Source organism: Sceloporus undulatus, chromosome 5, assembly GCF_019175285.1.
Source record: "Sceloporus undulatus isolate JIND9_A2432 ecotype Alabama chromosome 5, SceUnd_v1.1, whole genome shotgun sequence".
NCBI classification, from domain to species: Eukaryota; Metazoa; Chordata; class Lepidosauria; order Squamata; family Phrynosomatidae; genus Sceloporus; species Sceloporus undulatus.
In genome coordinates this window covers 189,915,066-189,936,650 of record NC_056526.1, presented here as the reverse complement: position 1 = coordinate 189,936,650, position 21,585 = coordinate 189,915,066, and the positions used below count along the sequence as shown (strand labels likewise).

The 21,585-nt window shown below is 42.0% G+C and overlaps 1 protein-coding gene across 6 annotated transcripts in view; it reads left to right on the top strand.

Annotated features, from left to right (window-relative positions):
* ALMS1 (ALMS1 centrosome and basal body associated protein) overlaps nt 1-21,585 on the top strand; it is a 111,015-nt gene that overhangs the window by 26,199 nt on the left and 63,231 nt on the right. For all 6 annotated transcript variants that reach the window (XM_042469045.1, XM_042469042.1, XM_042469046.1 and 3 more), the window contains exons 5-9: nt 2,492-4,757; nt 7,801-7,960; nt 9,296-10,678; nt 12,653-12,783; nt 17,164-18,901. In XM_042469045.1, the coding sequence (XP_042324979.1) occupies nt 2,492-4,757; nt 7,801-7,960; nt 9,296-10,678; nt 12,653-12,783; nt 17,164-18,901 (5,678 nt within the window). The remainder of the gene's footprint in view (nt 1-2,491; nt 4,758-7,800; nt 7,961-9,295; nt 10,679-12,652; nt 12,784-17,163; nt 18,902-21,585) is intronic.

The following is a 21,585-nucleotide window of genomic DNA, read 5'->3' as shown; positions in this document are numbered from 1 at the left end:
TGTTGGCTCTTCTCCACCATTTTAGGCCCAGGAGAGACTTTTTTCAAAGCTGGAATAGGCTGGAAGTTATTTCTGTTTCAGTGTCAATTCCTGTTTTAAAAAAAGACTTTTACAAGACAGGGTTCAAAATGGCCTGCAGGGGGCAAAATAATGTGAAAATGCCCCAACACCCACAAGAGGGCATTTTCGGAGTGGGGAGCTGTGGGCCACGAGCGGCACGTTTCCCACCCCTGCTGTTGAGGACAGCAGAGAGAGGCACTGTTCACGTTTCTCTCCTTAAATTTCCTTTTTTATGTGGAAGGGAGGAGAGCATGGAGAGAAACTCTTTTTATTTCCTGCCCCAAGTGATCTTTGAAGATGGGGAGAGAAACTATTTGGATTGCCCCAAGATCAGTGTCCTTGCAACCAGTGCCAGCTGCCCCTTTCTGCTGTTGCTACTTTCCATGAAAGCCCAATGTGAAGAGAAAATAATCAGTCTTCCTTGGGAGGGAAAAAGGCAGCTTCTCTCCCTTCCCATGGGTTTTGTGATTAAGGCAGTGTGGGGGTTTACTACTTCACCCACCACTTTTGTACCAGGTGTGAGGCTCTGCCTAAACCAAATGTGAAGACGTAGTTATCACCAAGAGTGGGGGCTTTTTTCCTTGTCCCCACTTCTGTTGCCAATGTAAGTACTTCCTGTCCCTTTGTATTCATGGCTGCTACAGATGCCTTTTCTGAATCCAAGCTTTCTAATATACAGCTTTCCTGGGGGCTAAAAGCAAATAAATAGAAAAACAGTACTTTATTAGCAGAAGTTGAACAGCTTAATTATTTAATACATTAGAAACACAGCTCACACTCTCACACCTTCCAGTCTTAACTAATTCGGATCTTAAACACCACTCACTAATTCCTAAACCTGACTTGCTGACTCTCTGGACCCTCATCTTCACTTCACTCATTTCTTTCTAACTATATCATCTGTCATCCCAAGTATCATTCACTAATTTTATTCAAATCCCTTCAGATATTCCACCAGTCATGCCTTGCTCTCAACATTCTGTTCTTCACCCTCTTTCTGACAGCTTCTTATCATATTACCTCTGGTACAGTGGACCCTTGCCTTACGCAGGAGATCTGTTCTGGATACACACACACCCGTGTAAGGCGAAAACCGCCTATGTTCGAGTCCCATTAAATATAATGGGGCTCGGCCGCGGCATAATGTATACATAAACAAATTGCACACACTCACATACCCATATGTAATTAGCATTTTACACCAGAAATCCATGACATCACATGCAGGTTCTATTGTTTGCCATTCTTATCCTTCTTGTGAGAAGAGAATGAAATTCTGACCCACCATCACCATCATCATCACCATCTTTAATTATACCCAGGTGAGGCCTGACCAAAGCAGAATACAGTGGTACTATCACTTCCCTTGATCTAGACACTATACTCCTTTTGATGCAAGCAAGAATCGTGTTGGCTTTCTTGCTTGCCGCATCACCCTGCTGACTCACCTTCAGCTTGTCCTTTACTAAGACTTCTAGATCCCTTTCACATGAACTGTTGGCTAACCATCCTCTATCTGTACATTTCTGGATGACTAGGATGGTTATCCAGCCTTGGTTTAAAGACCTCCAAAGAAGACTTCACTACTCTCCAAGGGAGTGTGTTCCACTGTCAAACAGCTCTTACTGTCAGGCAGTTCTTTCTAATGCTGAGGTGGAATCTCTTTTCCTGTAGTTTGAATCCATTCCTGCCTTCCGGCACACTTCCTCTTGTGCAGTATGCCATTGGTGCTGCAAATGTTTTCTGGTGAGCTGTCAGAGTAGCAGCAATTTCCTGAGTATTATACATGGAGGATAGCATTCCCTACCCAGGGAGGGTATATGCTGGCCAGAATACTCTGAGCTGTCCTATGGCAAAAGAGAGCAGGTAAGGGGTGGAGTTTGGGGGGAATTTGAGGCTGCCTCTGGAGTATTCTGTCCCTGAATTCGCCCCTTCTCTGCTCTATCTTGCTCTGGGGGTTTGGTTCTCACAGTGAATGACAGGCAGCTGTTTTCCCACATGGTTCCCATTCATCACTTGGTGCTGGTGCTGAGATCGAAGAAGGCACCCAGCCATGCTATTGACACTGGGCAGCTCATTCTGACCTCAGAGTGACTTGCGCCTGCAGCTGAAGCACCAGGCGGCTTCCAGGGGCAGCAAGATGAGGCAGCCCCCATCCAGAATCCAGACCAATAACACTTAATAGACTGAAACCAGTGACGATGACTATGATGATGAAATACTACTACTAATATCATTATATCATTATCTACTAATACTACCATTTTCCTAATTATCATTGTCATAAGCTTTATGTTGTCATTCTGTCTACTAGTACATCTCAGCGAAGGAAACAAATTGAACTTCTGTTGCTTAGACCTGCAAATTTTTCTCTCTGGTTTCTGCTGGGTTGTAATGAAGGACTGCACTTTTTCTCTTTTTTCTCTTTCAGAGGGACTCCAGATGTTTCTCGTACTGCTTCTGAAGAGGCTTCCAGCCATTTGCAGATGAGAGAGGCTGTGCGGCTGGCAACTATGGAAGTTGGCTCAGAGTCTTCCAGTGATTGCCTTCCTCTGTCTCAGCACTCACTGGCTATCAGCACCATGGCACCTAGCAATACCAGTCTTGGTAGCTATCTGTCCCAGCATCCTCTTTCTCTTTCTGCATGTATGCTTACAGAACAGAGGAATTGTAATGAAGAAGAAACACCTCAGCTCAGTATGTGTGGTAAAACCTTTGGCTCCAAGGATGGGATTTCTGGAGTCCTATCGTCACAAAATTTGCCAAACCAGCAGATGGCAACTCCACTAGAATCTTGGGGAGCTTTTTCAGGCCAAGATCTTTTCCTTTTGGACAGCAATGTGCCAGCCCCTCTCCTGCTTGAAATTCTGGAAGAAGAGGTGGGGTTATCCAAGCAGTATGGATTCTTATCTTCTGAGAGTTCTTCTGGTAAAAGTGTTTTAGGAAAGGATGCAGAAGAAAATGAAACAAGTCAGCAAATGGAGGATGTAGTTTTGGTAGAAAGACATCCGGAAACATTTGTAGAACCACATCAGCAAGAAGTAGGAAACATTTCTGAGCTTGACCCATTAAAAGTATTTTCTGATTCAGAAAGAAAGCTTGGAAATGCCAGTGATGCAGCAAACACTTCACAGGCATTGGCTTCCTTTGGGGGGCAGAGAGTGAGTTTGGGTGACTCATGCAGTAATACTGGGGTACCTTCAAGACCTTTGCAGAATAAGGTGCAGGTGCAGCATGTCTCTGAAGTTGTATTTGAAGAACAAAAAAGAAAGCTTGTTTCAGCTGTAACTGACTGTAGACGTAATGTACCTCTCCAACCAGCCACTATGGCTGCAGAGCATGGCAATACAGGGAGCAAGCAGGTAAATTCTGTGGTGGAAACCCAGATGGGAGCAAGCAAGAATGAACTAACACTCTCAGATTTCATCATAGAGAGAGAGCATAAGGATAGTGGAATTTCACCTTCCTTTAATGAGGGATCATTTTTTGGACATCTGGCTCATCCAGTTCATCATTCTACCCCAGGACTTTTTACAACTCGAAACCTGAGGCAAGAGGCTTCTGGTATGACCATCCCAGCCAAGTCTGTTCTCCAGTCCCCTCTTTCTTGCTTACGTGAAGAGACATCTAAGAATTCTTCTGGTGAAGCTTGCATTCCTTCTGTGGAAGAACCTCGAGTGCCTTCTGGCGATGACACTGGTGTACCTTCTGCTGAAGAGCCTCTTACATTCCAAAGTGACCAAGAAGCAAAAAATGAAAGTAGTGGACATCTTAGAGTTTTACGTCCTCTTAAAGGCAGGATTCAGTCTCTGCCTTCTCTTAATTTCATGGAGAAGGTAGGGGCATGGAACACGAGTCAGTCAGCAGAGAGGATGCCTAATGCTTTGGCATTAGATGGTTCAAGTGGCATCTCACCTAAGCAGAAGTCTTACAGTGTCATTGCAGACTCCTTAAACAGCATCTTGTTGAAGCATCAAAACCAGTTTGATCTCAAGCCAGGGTTGGTGACACCATTCTGTGGACCAAAGTCCATGACCAATCTGCGTTCTTATGACAAAAAATCACCTCACGCTTTACCACTTACTAGGTCCCAGTCTGAAAACTCTGTGATGGCAATCAGCAGAGAAATGTCAAAGACTGAAGTAGGTCATGAAAAAATCCAGGATTATAATCTTCAACCAGCAGAAGACAAGGGCCATGCATCAGGAGATTCTGAGGTTAAGCAAAGTGAGGCTTGCAGAGATGATGCCAAAGAGCCTCTTATCCAGCATCATACAGCCGTTTTAGTCTCCACTGTATCCAGTGATGAAGAAAGAATTGAACATGTTGGAAGTGGCAAGAGCTCAAATCCAGATAATTTTATTACTAGTGAACGAGTCGCTGAACTCCTTAGAGAAGAAACTGGTTCTCTTAGTGGTTGCCAGGAAAAGTCTGGTGGCTCTCCAGATAATACTAGAGAGTTGTCAGGCACTCACCGTTGTAACAACCAGATTAGTATGGACTGTTTTAGAGATGTTTCACCAGATAGCTTAAATCAGCTAACAAGTTCTGGGGGAGGTAGTTGTATTGACTTGAGACTTTCCTCAGGACAATCTTCAAGACGATCCTCAGCTGTTTCTGGGAAGCTGCAAAGCAGTTTCAAAGATGTATTGCAGACTTCAGATCACAGAGAAATGAATATAGAAGAGAGGATACCGGTAAGTTCATATTTCTTTTCCAGTAATCTCTTATCATTTTAAAAGATGTTTTTCATTGGCAGGCACTACTGCTGTGCTTGGTTTGCTACCATCTTATCCTGCAGTTTGTTTGATGCATATACATAAATTCTTATTCTCTTTGTTGCACAAAGAGGTTCTTTTTGTTTCTTATGTAACTTCAGATGCCACTTTTCCTAGAGGTCATAATAAAAGATAAGGGTAAAGGTAGTAAATAAAATAAAAGTTTGAAATAGAAGCTATCATTAATGTGGTAATTAATGAAGAGGTTGCATTGTTAATTAGCCCTAAACAGGGTCTTACAAAAACAGGACAAAAACCTGCATACTTGAAAGAGGGGATCTGAAATGAACCCCTTTGCAATGTAAGATAATTGTTATTAATTATTTTTCAAAGCAAATAGGGTGTTCCTCCAATCATTCCATAGCAACCTTTGGAAAAGATTTCCCTCTTTCCTTATTCCTGTCCTTTCACCTTATTTGTTATTTTATTTTTTGTCTCCCAAGGTAGGACCCAAAGTGGCTGACAACAAGGTTAAAACAAAATACACTTAAAGCCCTCATGATACAAAAGTTAATAAATAAATCAGCTATCGTGTTAAAACACCTATAATTCGAAACACTATTGAAAAATTAAAAAAAACATCACTGGAATAATAACAATTGCAGCACATAGACTCCATTATAAAACCCTTCTGTCCGTTCATTTAATTGCCAGTTGCCTGTTCAAATAAATAGGTCTGCTTCCTGGTCTATTCTTATGCTTCATTTTTCTCTGTGCTCCAGGTAAAATGCCTTAAATGGCCTTCCTTTCTGGTGTAGTAAATTGCACAATTTTCCTGTGGGAAGACAGTTCCAGACAAACGCTCCTATGCTTAAAAGGGAGAGACTTACAGCCCAGTGGAAAAAGACTGCTCCATTCTAAGACTATATTTAAAAAGCGTTAGCTTTTCTGAAAGAAGACAGGGTGCAAAAACTGAGGTTGTTGGCATGACTGGGAAAGTCAATCAACCAGGACTGCAGGTGTGAGGAAACAAGATTGACAAGAGATGCAGGGACTGAGTGATGGGGAACTTGACGTTCTGTGACGGTTGTGTTAAATGGCTATATGTGACCTTCCAGTCTCTCTCTTCTACTGGGATAACTGTGCCAGGAGGAATCAGCTGTATGATAGACTCCATTAAAAGCTTTCTCACACCAACAAGTTTCTGCTTTCTCCATGAAGTTAACCCCCCCCCTTTTTTTAAAAAATATTTATTATAATGCAATTTTTCTGCTTGCTGGCATGTCATCGTCCTATCTTTCCATTTTGCTCTTTCTCTCATCTAGCAATTCTGCACCCAGGATGCTTTTTTTTACCAATATGTGTAATGACTAGCAGTGTTAAAAGGGCCACATTGCATCTAGTTGGACTCAATACTTAGGTATGAGGCAGGAACATCAGTCCACCCCATCCACCTAACAGCCTTAAACCATGGCTACAAAGGAGCGATCAGGAGATCAGTGTAGAAGTAACAAACACAAGGCAAGCAGGTAGCTCCCAAGCAAGCCAGGTCACACAGCACAGAGGGATGCAGCATTTATCAGTTTGCCTGGTTAGAGGAAACATCCCCTCCCCCAACATGGCTTTATTGGGGTGAAAGATTCCACTTGTAAGGGGCAATGTGATCTTCGGGGACCTACGTACCACCTTCTCCTTGGTTGAGGCACTTCCAGTGCCCCTGAAGAAATGGGAATCAGCAAGTGAGAATCAGTGCTGCTCCAGAGGCTAGGACACAAGCCAGTGGATTCAAATTACAAATAACAAGGGGAAAAATCCACCTGAAACTGCCTTGAATCCCAGTTTCGGAGAAAGGAGGTATATAAACCCAATCAATCAATCAAATCAAATAGGAAGAACTTCATGTCAAGAGTTGTTCGACAGTAGGAATAAACTGTCTCGGAGGGTGGTGGACTCTCCATCTTTGAGATCTTTAAACAGAGGTTGGATCGGCATCTTTTAGGAGTGCCTTGGTTGTGTCTTTCTGCATGGCAGGAGGTTGGACTAGACCACCTTGTGGTGCCTTCCAAATCTAAGGTGCTGTGATTTTGAGTCTAAGAAAATGTTTGCAACCTCCAGACTCTATCCTACTCAAGCTTGCATTCTTTAGTTGGATGTTTGCAGCAGTGTGCTGCTCCTTCAGGAAAGAGAAGAGGGAAAAGGCCCCTTTTGCTGATGCAGCTGGGCCAATGATCCTTCACAAAAGGATGTTAATCCCACTAAAATGAATACTGTAACAAAGAATGAGCTCCGCAGGTCAATACCAGGAAACATCATCCTACATGTTGTGGGAGGGGAGAGATTCTTTCTAGCAGTTCTTTGTCTGGCTTTTTATTAAAGGGATGGGAGAAAGACCTATTCCTGACCCCTCTTCCAGCCTGGCTTGGCTGAGCACAAATAAAATTGGACTTGGTTGTTTGAAAATATATTTAGTCCCCTTGTAAAATTTGTTTTATGGATTTACTTCACAAATCAGTATCAAGATTTTTTAGAATAAGCCATGCTTTTGTTATGCATTTCTCCCTTTCTGTGATAACTCCTTCCTTTTCTAAATATAGTTTAAATTTCATCTACTAAATAATATATTTCTGGCAATGAAGATGTATGTCTTTCATATTGGGAGGGACCAAGGTATGTGAAATATGTGCTTGTTTTTGGTCTTAAAGGAATATGAAGGATTGGAAGCTTTAAAATGAGTATTTGGATAGGTCTCAGTAATATCTTCTTTGCATATGGTTGTTAAAGAAATCACTGTGTAAATGAAAGTAGCTTTCTTAGTGTTTTTGGCTCCTCTTGCCTTCTTGGCAGATTCTTTTGCTAAATGCTGAAGAGACTCATCTATGCAGTTATTTCCTTCTATATATAAATGTAGTTGTGAAGTCCTTGTGGAGTAGTGGTGGTTGGTGAAATTTCAAATTGCATATTGCATCAGAGTAGACTGTCTTAATTGCTTTTCCAGATTAATTTTCTTCACCTCTTGCATCAGGTATACCTCCATAACCTTGGCATCGATCAGTCACCTTCATCGATACTGACTCCATTCGTGCCTCGAGGGCCAATCAGAGAAATTGAACTGTCTCCAACTGAGCTCAGAACACTGAAAGCATCTACTGATTTGTCAACACAGTGTGGGCAGCTGTCAGAAGGTATGGCGGGAAATAAAGGAGGCTGTGTTCATGGCAATTAGTTGTGTCAAGAGTTATGAATCCTGATAGCTAAACAGAACAGTCCGCCTCTGAATACCAGTCGGTGTGGTAGATGTTGCTTTCCTTCAAGGCCTGCTTCTTCTGGGCTTCCCAGCATCATCTGACAAGCCAGGATAGTGAGTCAGGTGAACTCACCTTGATCTGGTCCAGCAAGGCTCTTTTAGTATTCAGTCATCTTCTGTGGACATTAATGGTATCAGCGGAGACCCTGGTGTCTGTCTCTCTCCGTCCTCCGCTCCTCCTTTCATATGTTCATGTTCTTAACATACTATTGGTCCTTGTTTCCTACAGATAGTGTAACAAGAAGTTCCTTTATTAGAATTTTTTAGGTTTGCCAGCAGTGCCTTCCAGTAACACTTTTTCCCTCAGTTTTCTTATTCAGAGGAAAACCGTATAGGAGCTCTTGGGGAACGCCTCCTTGTTTTTCTACTGAATCAGACCATTATGGAGCTTGGAACCTTGTAGACTGAGTGTCTCAGGGGCATTTATGTCTGGTGGTTCTCTTAATCTGTGTGCGGCTACCACTGTTCCATAATAATTCCAAGGGTAGCGATTTTGGCCATATAACAAAGTACAGTAACATTCAAAATCCACAAAATAGTAATACCTTTATGGGGACAACCAAAATGCATAAAATATATGTCGCAAGCTTTTGAAGCACCACTGGTTTCTTCATCAGGCAAAGATGAAATAAGATGAGGAAGTTGTTCTTCATGTTCTTATTATAGAATGAGTTGTCCTGGATTTCATAGAGAGTACCTTTTTCTTTTGCTAATGCAATTTAAATTTTCTGGACTTTAAAATGCTGTTTCCCAGTACCCCATGGTCAGAAGGAGAAGTTGCCTGCCTGCAGGGATGGCTCTCCAGACTCAGAACCAGTGTTGCCAACAAGCCTCAAAGATATTCCCTGGAATGTTTTACTAAAATCCCCGGAAAGAAATTAATTAAATTCCCTGGATTCTGGCGAGTTCCCTGGAAATTGGTAACACTGCTCAGACCACCACCACCACCACTGTCTTGACAAAATACAGGTCATTTTTTTCCTCCTGTATTATTTTTAACACCTTTGTCTGATAAAGAAGCCAATGGAGTTTTGAAAGCTTGAGATGTGTATTTTATACAGTTTGGTTGGCCCAATAAAGGCATCACTGTTTCGTGGATTTTGGATGTTATTGTACCCCATAATAATTGTTGTATCCACACCTGTGCCTGACACTGTATTTGTAGGCATTTTCATTTGTAAGTGAATTCTAACCATTTTTTGTTTTCTTCTAGGAGACCCTCACTCTGTTATAGATGCAATACAGTCAAGCTTTAACTCTTCCATTTTTAGCGGGCCAGTTCCAGCAGGATCACATACTGGCTCTGATAGTCCACTGCCCACAGAGCTTCCCTCACAGCCTTCTGGAGACTTGCTTGGTCAGAGCAGGACTGTCTGCCGTCAGTTACAGCTTTGTGCTCCCCCACAGCCACTGTCAGGGGACACATCTAAATCCCCAGCTGCTTTGCCGTCAGCAGAACTGAGCCAAGTAATCCCAGAAGTTCCTTCTGATTCTCATTCTGAAGAGGAGAGGGCCCCAGAATGTGTAAAGTCACTGGCAGACATAAATGATCCAAAGGAGCTCGGAGTAAGTAAAGAGAAACCATTTTGTGGCTCTGTGGCTCAAGAAAATGCTGAAAAGGGTATGACTGGAGAAACTACTTCTTTGTGTGTAGATTCTGAAGGAGAAAGAGATTATTCTTTCATAGGATCAGAAACACTGAAGGAAATTGAGAAGCTTCTGGCAGAATCAGAAAGTAGAACTTCAGGCAGAAACTTTAACACCAGCTCCTTCGTCTCCTCCTCCACAGAACTGGGCAGCTCATTGAAACAAATGAAAGACATGGATGCTTCTGTAGGTTCTGGACCAGTCAAGGGAAGTTATCCAGGGATTCAGAGGATGTGGTCATGGGATGAGACACTCAACGGGCAAAATGTTCAAGAAGACAATACACGTGCCAAAACCCTTAGTCTCTCTGGTCGCTTAAAATGGGAAGGTTTTCGTGCTGTGGATATTGGCAGCCAGAAGCAAGTTGTACCAGAAAAGTTGAAGCCGACATGTGAAGCAGTTGCTGAAGAGAACAAGGGAGTGAAGCCCATCACACGCTCTGAGCCAGAAGGTTGCAATAGTGTAGTGGTAAATAAAAGTCTGCCTGTTTCTGGAAATAGTGCTGCAAAGAGCAACTTGAGTAACCCCAGAGATCTCAAAGAATTTCAGGCTACTTCTAGTGTAAAGCCCTCCAACACTCTGGAAAACGTTCAACAAGTTTTGGAGAAAACCAAAGGAGGTAGCAATAAAGAGATGAGTAGTAGTCACAGCAGCAGCGTGGACTCACTGGGTATGAAAGTGAAAACCCTTCTGCGATATGAACCTCCTGTTCTGCACTCAACACGGTGGTTAGATGAGCAGGCATGTGGTGAAAGTGCTCAGAAGCAAGGCTCAGTTGGAGCCAGTTTAGCTGGCAGTAAAGGGGCCCCCAGTGCCAGTCAGAGCAACCACAGCAGCAGTCTGGACTCCCTGGCGGCCCGTGTCAAAACTCTTCTGGAAGATGAACGCCCCGTGATGCACGCCATTCAGATACTACAGAGTGCTGAAGAAGAAGAAGCAAAAGCCCATGGTAGGCAACTGACTCCCAGGAGCTCTCTAAAATCTCCTAGGTTTATAAGTGTCAGAGTTCAGCATCCATCTCCTGACTGAATTGAGGGTAAAACCTTAAGCTGGAGCTCTGGGAACTGTGGCTGCTGCCACACTGCAAAGTCAGTGCAGTTTGATACTGCTTTAACTGTCATGGATTCATCCTATGGAATCCTGGAATTTGCTGTGGCACCATAGCACTCTGACAGAGAAAACTGACTATCTCACCAAACTACAAATCCCAGATGTCTCTAGTATTGAGCCATAGCAGTTAAAGCAGCATCGGACTGCATTATTTTTTGCAATGTAGATGCAGCCTTTGGCTTCCACTTTTGCAGTTGGAACACTGCCATGGCAATATCCTGGACCTAGTAGTGGCCAGGAACCCTAGTTCTCCAGGGTACCTGAACCCACAATGCAGATTTAGGCTCCCTGGGAAACTGCTGTGGCAGAATATGAGATGCCAGGGAATGCACAGACTTCCAGCAAACACTCTCTCCTCTTGTTGCTGTTACCTTTACATAGGTTTAGGGAGAAAAATAGGATGGGCCTCAGGGACTCTGGGAAGTGTAGAGGGAATTTCAGAATACGTCAAGAAAGCAAATTAAAAAGAAATCAAAACAGTTCTCTTAATTCCATCCTTCTCCCTTCTTGTATTGGAAGCTAACAATAACGGGGGAAGAAAATTGTAGAAAAACAGGCCCGTTCATTTGCCTGGAAGTGGCCTTGCCCATCCAGTGACTTCAGTGCATGTGACTGCAGGCTTATACTTAGAGACAGCCATCTAGCTTGCAGTCAACAGCAAAATGAATAGCTGTTTGTGTTCAGTTTCTCTTGGGACAAGAACCAGTTTGGCTCCATAGTGGAACAATCAGATAATTGTTTGATTTCTTGGGCTACTGCAGTATCTCTGCAAAGGCTGGTTTTGCCAGTTACCAGTTTGGGCAACTTGTCTGCTAACAGGAGGTTGTCATGGTCTAGGTTTACAAAATGATAAGCAGTGTAGTAAATTGTAAGCAAATCTTTTGAAAGTGGTTCCAGGTTGGTCAGGGTTTAGGAGTAGGGGGACAAGGAAGTGGGGTGAGGGAGGAATTACTAAAAATAAAAAGATTGACATATTTGCTATACTGAGAAGTTAATACTCTGAAAGGTAAACAACATTTTGTCATATTCTGCATTTGAACAGTCATGCACCAGAGCAATTCTAGTCTAACATACGTTAGTACGTTAATATCACAGTTCTGTTACTTATTTCACTGTACTTTGTGTTCTTTCTGCAGTCCATCTATGAAGTATCACGATCTGACTAGTATGGATGGGGAAAAAATGACTGAATTTGCATTACAGTAGAGAAATTGCCAACATTTAATTTTCTGAACCAGTATGTAAAGAGATCCTGTAATACCTTTGAGAATAACAGAAAAAGAAGTTGGTGAGATAGGCTTTCATAGCCTTGGTCTACTTCATCAGATGCATCGAGTGAAGTGCTCAGGCATCTAATGAATCAGACTTAAGTCTACAAAAACTTACACTACCCAACTAGTCTCAAAGATGCTACAAGATCACTTTGCATACAGATCCATACTAACAGAGCTATGTCTTTGATTTCTCAATCACTGTGCAAGCAAGCATGCTGTCCTTCAATATTTGCACGTAATTCAGTTCTGTGGTACGTTTCTCCAAACAAAAATGTGTATATTTGTGAAAAATAATGTGTAAAAGAAAAGATGAAGGTTTACATCTTGAAGATTGTCTTTATTTAGGTGAAACCACTTGTACAAAACTGTCTGTATTAGGCAAAAATGCATACATCAAATGTGCATATATGTTTTTGTTCAGACTATTTTATAGGAAAATACTTTGTAATGCATAACTAGGAAAGAATGAATTGTCTGTAAAACTGAGGAACAGTGAAAAACCAAAACTGACAGATTCATCCATCCCTATTCTCCAAAAGCCTCATTGAAACTGAAGCAGGCAGCTCAACCTGCAGACTCTGTGCCTGACCTAAATGAGGAGGATCGACGGATGATAGAACAAATCAAGAGAGAGCAGTATCTGAATGCCAGGACATCTGGAATTCGTAAGGTAAGCCCAAGGACACGAGCAGCAGATTCAGGAGACTTTGGTGACAATGTCTTGAAACTGACATTAAGAAAAGAGTCTTGCAGTGATTTCTTGCTACCAGCGTGTTCCATAATGATATTTTAAGGAAATTTTCACATTGGTTGGAACATCTGGGAAATATGATGAATTGCATAGTTGATTATGTGGAATCCCTGGAAGGCCGCTTTCCGCATGTGATTCCTTCTGCTGAGCATGTTCTGGAGGCTATAGGCTGCTTCTGTGTGTCTGTGTTGCAGAGTGTATCTAAAGGGGGGGGGGACCTTTATTGCAGGTGTCCCTAGACTAAAACAGAAGTGGGGAAAGGGTGAGCTGTGAGCCCCAACCTTGCAATCCTAGAAGCCACACATCAGTCCTCCAAACACCCACCCTGCAATTAAAAAAACTAGGCACAATTTTTCAGTAATTCCTCCCCCCGCCAGAGAAAACAGACCTAGAGAAAGGCTCCCAAACACACAAACAATAGGCAAACCCTTGTCTCTGAACTATCCCCAATAAATTCCTTTGTTTCCAATGGAGCCTTTGTCAAATTGATGGCAGAAGGTAATGCAGCATCACCTCTGGTTGCCATTTTGAGAATAACAGAAGCAAAACAGGTGTAATGGTGCACTGGGGAGGATGGGTTCTGGGGAGATCTGGGGGACTGATCCTTCAGTCTTGCACAGAAATGATGTGACATCATTCCTGGTTTTACTTTTGGACCACTCTTGACTTTTGAGTGGGGAGAGAGGGTTTCAGGAGGAGGGAATGAAACTAGCCAAGTCACCGTGTTTCAGATTACTTTTTGCTTCCTTTAAAAAAAGGGTTTGAAGCTTTGGCTGTGATTTTTTTTTAAGGAAGCAAAATGAGTACTGCTTTTGTCTGAGTTCTAGGCTGTAGTCTGTGGCTGTAGCCAATCCAGGGTAGTGGATCTATATCTCAGAGGTACTAGTCTAACTGCCAGGAACCAAGAAAGTGGGTTAGAGGAAAGTCTGTGTGTCGCCCTTTCCCACTTCTGCTTGCAAAAGGGAAGATGGCAATCAGCCTTGTTGAGGCGAAAAAGTAATGTGAGAAGTGGCCTAGTTTCATGGGTGATAATGGGAAAGATGTGTGATGAATCCCTCTTTTATGCATTCAGTGTTGTTGCTCCATGCTCTTGAACAACACACAGATATAAATGCCTGTTGATTTTCTATGTGTTTGTCTTGTCTGTTTTCAGCATATGATAACAGGGACTCTGCTGCTGGTGCTAACATGTGGGTGAGGTGACTGGCGTGTGGCTATCCAGCATGGTTTGAGTAATGCATCTGGATACTTTCTCAGTTTTATTCTCTTTATTGCAAGCAGTTTCCACTGCAGGAAGCTGAAGCTTCTGGTGCTTATTTCTCTGCATGCATCTAAAGGAGAACCTTCTTATTGACTTGACTGACTGTTTACTTGACTGAAGGAGAATCTTCTTGTTTGTTTGATTGTCTGTTTGCTGTGCGATCTTTGCTGTGTAAAGATATATTTGAATTTAGCCTCGCTTTATGAAACAGGCTGGGCTCCCCTCACCCACTCATTTAAATTGTATTTACTGGATCAAGCAGAGGCTATCTCTTTATGTTTTCTGCACTGTTACCAAGAAAGGAATATTAGCAGCCTCTCTGTTACCTCTCTGTGGTTCATATATGGCTTGATGTGAACTGCACAAAGGTGAAGACCTTTTTTTAAATGGACCGTCCACATCCTTATTGTGCCACAAAATGTACTTGCTTCGCTTTAGCTGGGAATTTTCTGTTTACGATTAGCAAGAAGGCCCTGTGACTGTAGAAGCTCACTGTGCTATAGTTACCCATGCATTATTTAGAAGAGCGTTTCAGTTAAGCTGGGTGATATTGGATATACTTGAAACATCCTTCAGATCTAGCTTATAGAAATTACCCATTTGTAATTACACATCTCTGCTTTTGTTTTTGACTTTGTCAGTTTTGTAAACACATGTAGATTTCAGAGCAGGCCAAATGAAACATTTTCCCCCTTGGCTACATGAGAGTGCTAGAATATTCATCTCTCCAACTTGGATTACTGTATTTTCTGGCGTATAAGACTACTTTTTAACCCAGGAAAGTCAGGGGTTGTCTTATACGCCGGGTGTCGTCTTATAGGGCGGGTGCTGAAACCTCTGAGCTGGCCTGGCGAATCTGCGGTCACCGCATATGGTGGGAGGAGCTCAAAAACGGCCACGGTCACATCCCCACCATATGCGGTGACCTTATGAAAGCAGCTACCGCTCTGATAGTCTTGGAGACAGGGAGGGCTGGGCAGGTAGGGAGAGCTGACCAGTCCAAGCAGGCTTTGTATACAACAAGGTTTCCTGCTAAGTACCTGCATGTCATAAGCATTTGAATTAAAATTACCATATTGAAATCAAATCTGATGTTTTTAAATTTTTATTTGGTGTGTGTTGGAAGAGGGGTCTTATACGGCGAGTATATCCCAAACTCTATATTTTAACTGGAAAAGTTGGGGGTCGTCTTATACGCCAGAAAATACGGTACCTGTGACCTTACCACACAGTTCTTGATTTTTCTTATATTTTTGCCAGCACTTGCTTATGGGTTTGTCCCTAAAAATATTAGGGCATGACCAGTCCTGAAATCATTTTTCATATTTGTACTTTAAAAACACTCTCATTAATTATTTTGTGAGCAAAAATACAGCTGGAACTGATCCCAAATTTTTTTTGTGGGAATTCTTTCTGGAAATATTTACCTGGTAAATTCCGCCCCCCCCCCCCCCGGCCACTCCAGACACATCAGTAAAGGAAATAGTTTTGTGGTAGAAGGGGAAGGAAGCTTATATATTAGTTTTTATGGAAGTAATATGTGTGTATATAGGTTTCAGTTTCTACTAGATGTTACCGTTCACTGACATTTAATAAAACAGTCAAATCAGACTTCATCCTATCTTGCACATGACAGCAGATTTCATCTTTCAGTGAATGCTATTCTACTGGAAATTGTAAAGTCCAAAGGATTTGGGGGAATGGGATCAGTCTTATGAACTTTCTTCCTTGGGGAAACCTTACCAACTCCCCTTTCCCATTTTTAGGGTGGTCTCTGAAGCTCTTTTGTTCCATAAGGTGTTCTACTATTTTTCTGCTAACTTGGTGTTGTGTGTTATGTTTTTAAAATGTTAACATTGTGCTTTTACTATGAACTTCCCCAGCAGTCTTTGGAAAAACCTATGCCAGAAATAAATAGATAGATAGATAGGAGTCCTACCATTAAAAATAACTACGCAGTTTAACTTACTAGAAGTAGTGGGAGGAAATGTGTGAAAATACTGATAGCATCACAACTTAAAACATAAATAATTTTCTTTAATATAGGTTGTCAGGCTTTATTCCTAGTATCTTTCAATATGTTTCTCTGGAAACTGAGAGCTAAATCCATTTGTTAGTCCTAACAAGAATTGGATCCTTTAAAGCAATGGGATTTGTATACAGTTGGCTCTCTCTATCCACAGATTCTGCATTCACAGATTCAGTCATCTGTGTCTTGAATATATATGTGTGTGTGTATAAAATCCAAAAAGCAAACCTTGATTTTGCCAGTTTATACAAGGGACACCATTTTACTATGCCATTGTATATAATTGGATTTGAGGATCCATCAATTTTGGTATCGTTGGGGTGTGTGTCCTGAAGCCAAACCCCAGGACTTATCATTCAGCAGTTAATTTCTTCAGTGTACTTTAGCTGGGAGTAGCAACTAGTTTAGCCCTGAATTTTGTATGAAATTAGTTTAGAAGACTGTTTCCCATGAGATGGGTCTACTTTGTGGGAGGGACTTCTACATCCTGCTTGCTCCCTTGAACTCCCATGTCCCTTCAGATCCTGCCCCTCTCTACTTTTTCCTGGCTAAAGAAAAATAGTGCCTTGTTGGCAGTTCTGTATTAAAAGAAGCAGCAGGGAGCTGAAAGTAAAAAAATAATAATTTTTGCAAATTTGGAAGTAGACTTTTGGCCACCTCCAGTTTTGGTTTGGGTGCTATTGTGGTCTGTGGTGGTTCTTGGACTCTGGTGCTTACCCATACCTTATCTACTTGTTTCTCCTCCATCCTTAAATGCTGAGGTTTTATTGGAGATGGTTTGGGAAACTTTTTAGAGTGTAAAAGTCTCTGGTGTTGCCATTATGGTATGGCACTTTTGTGGGACTCATTTATCTCAGTACCACATGCCACAAATTCAGCATGACAACAACCAATTAAAGATATTCCATTTATTGCTTATTTTACTGAGCAGAGCTCTCGATCTGCTGTAGGAGAGCTGTATTAATGAATTATGCATGTTGTAAATTTCTGTCTCTTGGATTCCTAACAGGGTCAGCTGTGGAGAACTGGAAAAATTTCTAGCCCTGATCCTATTTCAAAGCTCAACCCAGAACTCTCAAAACCTTCAAGTGGCAATGAGCTACAAAAGGCCATTCATACACAGAATTTCGAACCAGTTGAGGTACCAAAGGTAGTTCAGGCTAGACCAGTGTGTAGAACTGACTGTGCCCTTCAAAGTGAGCCAGAGACAAAGTCCATAAACAGAATACAATTCCCTGCCTGTAACCAGCTTCAGACACATACAGATAATTTCTTGGACTCCAAACAAAATGTTCATGTTCCCCTGGGTAGTGCCAAAGACATAAATCTGATGGAGTTGGCTGGTGCCTCCAGAGCACTTGTAGGAGACAAAGTGAAAGCATCAACCCAGTTGACAGTCAGCAACTCTTCCACTGAACCTGCCAAGCAAATTACTTCTATCACATTTGCATCCCGCAAGAGGTTATATTCTCCTGCTTCCTGCCCTGGCTTTCATAAAGCCACTCCTGGTAATTTAGTACCTTTGGAAAGGCAACCTTTTAACAATGAACCGTTGAAACCTAGTAAGCCACAGCAAGAAAATTTAAAACCCTGTGCTTTGGGAGACACAGCAGCTGTTCGTATACTGGATAGGAGTGTTGGGTTTTCCTCAGGCAGAGGCTCTGATCAAGACATGTCCTTATTTGGCGTCAAAGAAGAAACTCATCTAGAAAAGAACATTGCATTAGTAGAAAAATCCCAAGCCGGTTGTATTGAGCAAAAAGTCAACTTTACAGAGGACTACAAGGAAGCTCAACCTTCTCAAATACTTACTGAGTTGAGAAGATCTGACACACTTTTAGATGATGTTTGTGATAACAATTCTAACCCAAAAGGCAACATGGCTGATTTGTCCTTTTCCATAAATGTGTCTCAGCAGAAGACAGATGATGCTTGTCCCCAAGATAAGTCTGCAGATTGCAACGGAAGCTTTCCCCACACCCCTGAGCCTAAAGGCAAGGAGATCATGTTGGTAAAAGAGAGTAGTAAACTTACTTTTGATTCACATTTAGGTAGGGCTGGAGACATAGATGTAAGAAGCAGCAGTCTATTACCACCTTCTCCAGATAACAAAGCCACAGTCCTAGCAGGATCTCCTTCGTCACCAACCAGGAAAGCACTGTCTGGTGTCCACATTACTTTATCTCCAAAGTGTATTGATTTGGATCTTCCTGGTCAGTTGGACACTGGAACTGAAATGAGACAAGTTGGTGAAGTTAAGAATGCTTCAGCTTTAAATGCTTCAGCTATTTCATCAGAAGCTACCTCCCAGTTAAAACCCAGTGAACCTTCCCCAAAGACTCAGGAGTTTTCATATTTTCCAACACCACTAGCATCAGAGTCTCAGTTTAAGCATCCTGATGTTCCAGTTGTAGCAGAACAAGCCCCACATCGACGTCAGGAACTGTTGGAAAGCAGGCAGAATTTTCCAGTTCAAAGCAGTGGCAGAAATCTGGGAACTGGTGGGCAGAGTCTGGAAGAGAGCTCAAAGAACACTGCTGCTTCTCAAACAGAAAGGATGTCATCAGATGCTATCACTCAGATAACAACAGAAAGCCCTGAAAAGACCATTTATTCAGCAGAGATATTTGTCAGCACTGACAACAATGAGACGGATGCTCCAAGACCTCTTCCTCAGAAGAGACATGAAATCTTAAGCACCACAACTGCTGATGTCAACCAGAGCTCAATTTTCAGCAGACAGGCTGGTGAGAAATTGAATTTGTTTTTTGGTTTGAAAACTCATACTAATGGGCAGGGGAGGACATCTGTGATGACAACCTGAAAAATTCATGCTTGGCTTAAATAACATTGTAATAGGTGATGCCTGACTACTCAGACTTGTGGGTGAGGGGAGTTTCTTTTTTGAGTGGGGGAAGAGCACAGCATGGCCATTTCAATGTTTTATATGGACAAGTAGCCATTTGATGTAGTTTTCAAAGAAGTACAGGAGTAAATATTCTTTCTGATTTACTACCACTGATCTGTTCAACATTCTGCTTGCATTTGCAAAATCTTTCCTGAGCATTCATGCTACCAAGTCCCCTGCTGCTTTAATATTTGTTCCTAGGGGAAACTGAAAAAGAGCAGCTATCTAAGTCCATAATCATGCAGTGATCTGAATATAGGGTTTTTTGGGTCCAAGACAGCTAGCTGATTGAACTGGTTTTTTAATTTCTGGATGTTATATTATGCCACATCTTTCCAAAACTGAGATTCACCACTTTGAGTTGGGGCATGGAGCAAGATAATACTATGATAGCATGTCCCCCTCCTCAAATTATTTTTCAGTTGTTCACCCTCTCCCTCCCACCCCCTCAAATTCTTTATGCTTTGAGTCACTTTTGAGTCCATACCTCTTTGTTGGTGCTGGCTTTGCATTATAGACACCATAGTCAGCAGCAGCAACAGCAGAAAGGTATGGCTATACATTGATGTAAAATATAATAGTGACATTACACACAGTTTTGTGACAGGCTTTGTAAAATGAGCAAAGTAGAGAAAATTCAGAACTGTTGTTAAGATTCCTCTTCACTGGAGAAGAGCAGCTTCAGCAGCCCTGAGTTTTCTCTTCACTAAACTCAGGAGGTTTGTTCATTTTGGTAAAGCATCGAGCAGTCTCCTATGTATATATAAAATCTTCCTAATTTCTTTTGGCTTCTAGATATTACACCAGTAACACTGAATACCACTCCTTTCCTGCCAGACACATTTGGCATGTTGTAGAGGTGGGAAAACTATAGCCCTCTTGGTATCAGTGAAATACTCTTTCCTTCATACATCATACTTGGTCAGAATATCTAGGATTGATGGGGTTTGGAGTTCAACAACATCTGCATTGCAGTTCCTGTATTTAGGAAAAAGGAGTTGCACAGCACCCATCTCTTCCATGGCTTCATAGCCAGCCCTAAAAAGACATAATGTTTGTTTTTTGTGGCTCTTTAATATTGAGTTAAGTTCTTTACTTTGAAATGAAAGATTAAATGCAGGCAAATACCAGAACAGTCCTAGGGTAAAATGTGAACTCTACCCCAGTATATTGAAAGTTCTTGAGTTTAGCCTTACATTTTTCCATTACACATGGATATATTTAATCAAGGAAGCCATAGCTGCCCAGAGTCTGCAAGACTTGATCAGTGCTGTTGATGACAGTGTGACTTGAAGATCACTCATCACCATACACTGATTAATAATAATAATAATAAAGTTTAATAATAAAGTTTATTTTTAGCCCGCCTCTCCCAGCAGACCTGAAATCGACTTGACAGCAGTTTGTAGAATCATAGAATTGAAGAGACTTCAAGGGACATCCAGCCCAGCCCCCTGCCATCCCCTGTGACAGTTGACCATCCAGACTCTATTTAAAGACTCCAAAGAAGGAGACTCCACCACTCTCCAAAGGAGTGTGTTCCACTGTTGAACAGCTCTTGCTGTCAGGAGGTCCCTCCTAATGTTGAGGTGGAATCTCTTTTCCTGTAGCTTGCATCATTGCTCCGTGTTCTATTCTGAGGAGCAGCAGAAAACAAGCTTGCTCCGTTCTCAGTGTGACACCTCTTCAGATATTTAAACAGGGCTATCATATCATTTCTTAACTGTCTCTTCTCCAGGCTAAACATACCCAGCTCCCTAAGTCTCTCCTCATAAGGCATGGTTTCCAGACCCTACACCATTACAGTCACCCTCCTGTGGACATGCTCCAGCTTCTCAACTTCCTTTTTGAATTGTGATGTTGAGAACTTGGAGCATGTCCAGAGGAGGGCGACCAAAATGGTGAAGGTTCTGGAACAACAGCAGTGTTTTTTAACCTTTTAGTTTTCCTCTGTCTTCAAGCAGAAGGCATTTCAAAAGACCATCTGATGGCCCATGTGGACCATCACGTCTCTTCAATACAGGAAGACAGTTTTCACCATTTTGTACCTCCTCATACAGTACTTCTAGTTCAGGGAAATCAGCTTTTTAGAATTGTTGTTATTTACTGTCAAGCTAACTTTGAGTTGCAGTGATCCTATGAATGGGAGACCTTCAGGAGCCCCAGTCACAAACTTCCTTGTCCAAGTCTAGCAAGAGAATTCCCAGAAATTTGTTGTTCTATTTCTAGTTTTTCCATTTAGCCCTTGAACAGCGGGTAGATGTACTGTATTTGAACCTATTCATGGAGTGCTTGTAACATGGAAGTGCAGATGCTGTACTAAGATGTCAAAATCCAAAAGAAGTCTCTAACCTTGCTGTGCTCTAGTTCTCAGATAATGCAGAGAAGCTAGAGCAGTGCTATACTTATAGAAAATGAGAGGTCTTAGACTCTCCTGCTTCTGAAGTCTGTTGTCTTGCTGTGACTGTATTTTTGTTACATACACTGATCTCAAGACACGTGATCTGGGCATGCTTTGTTTTC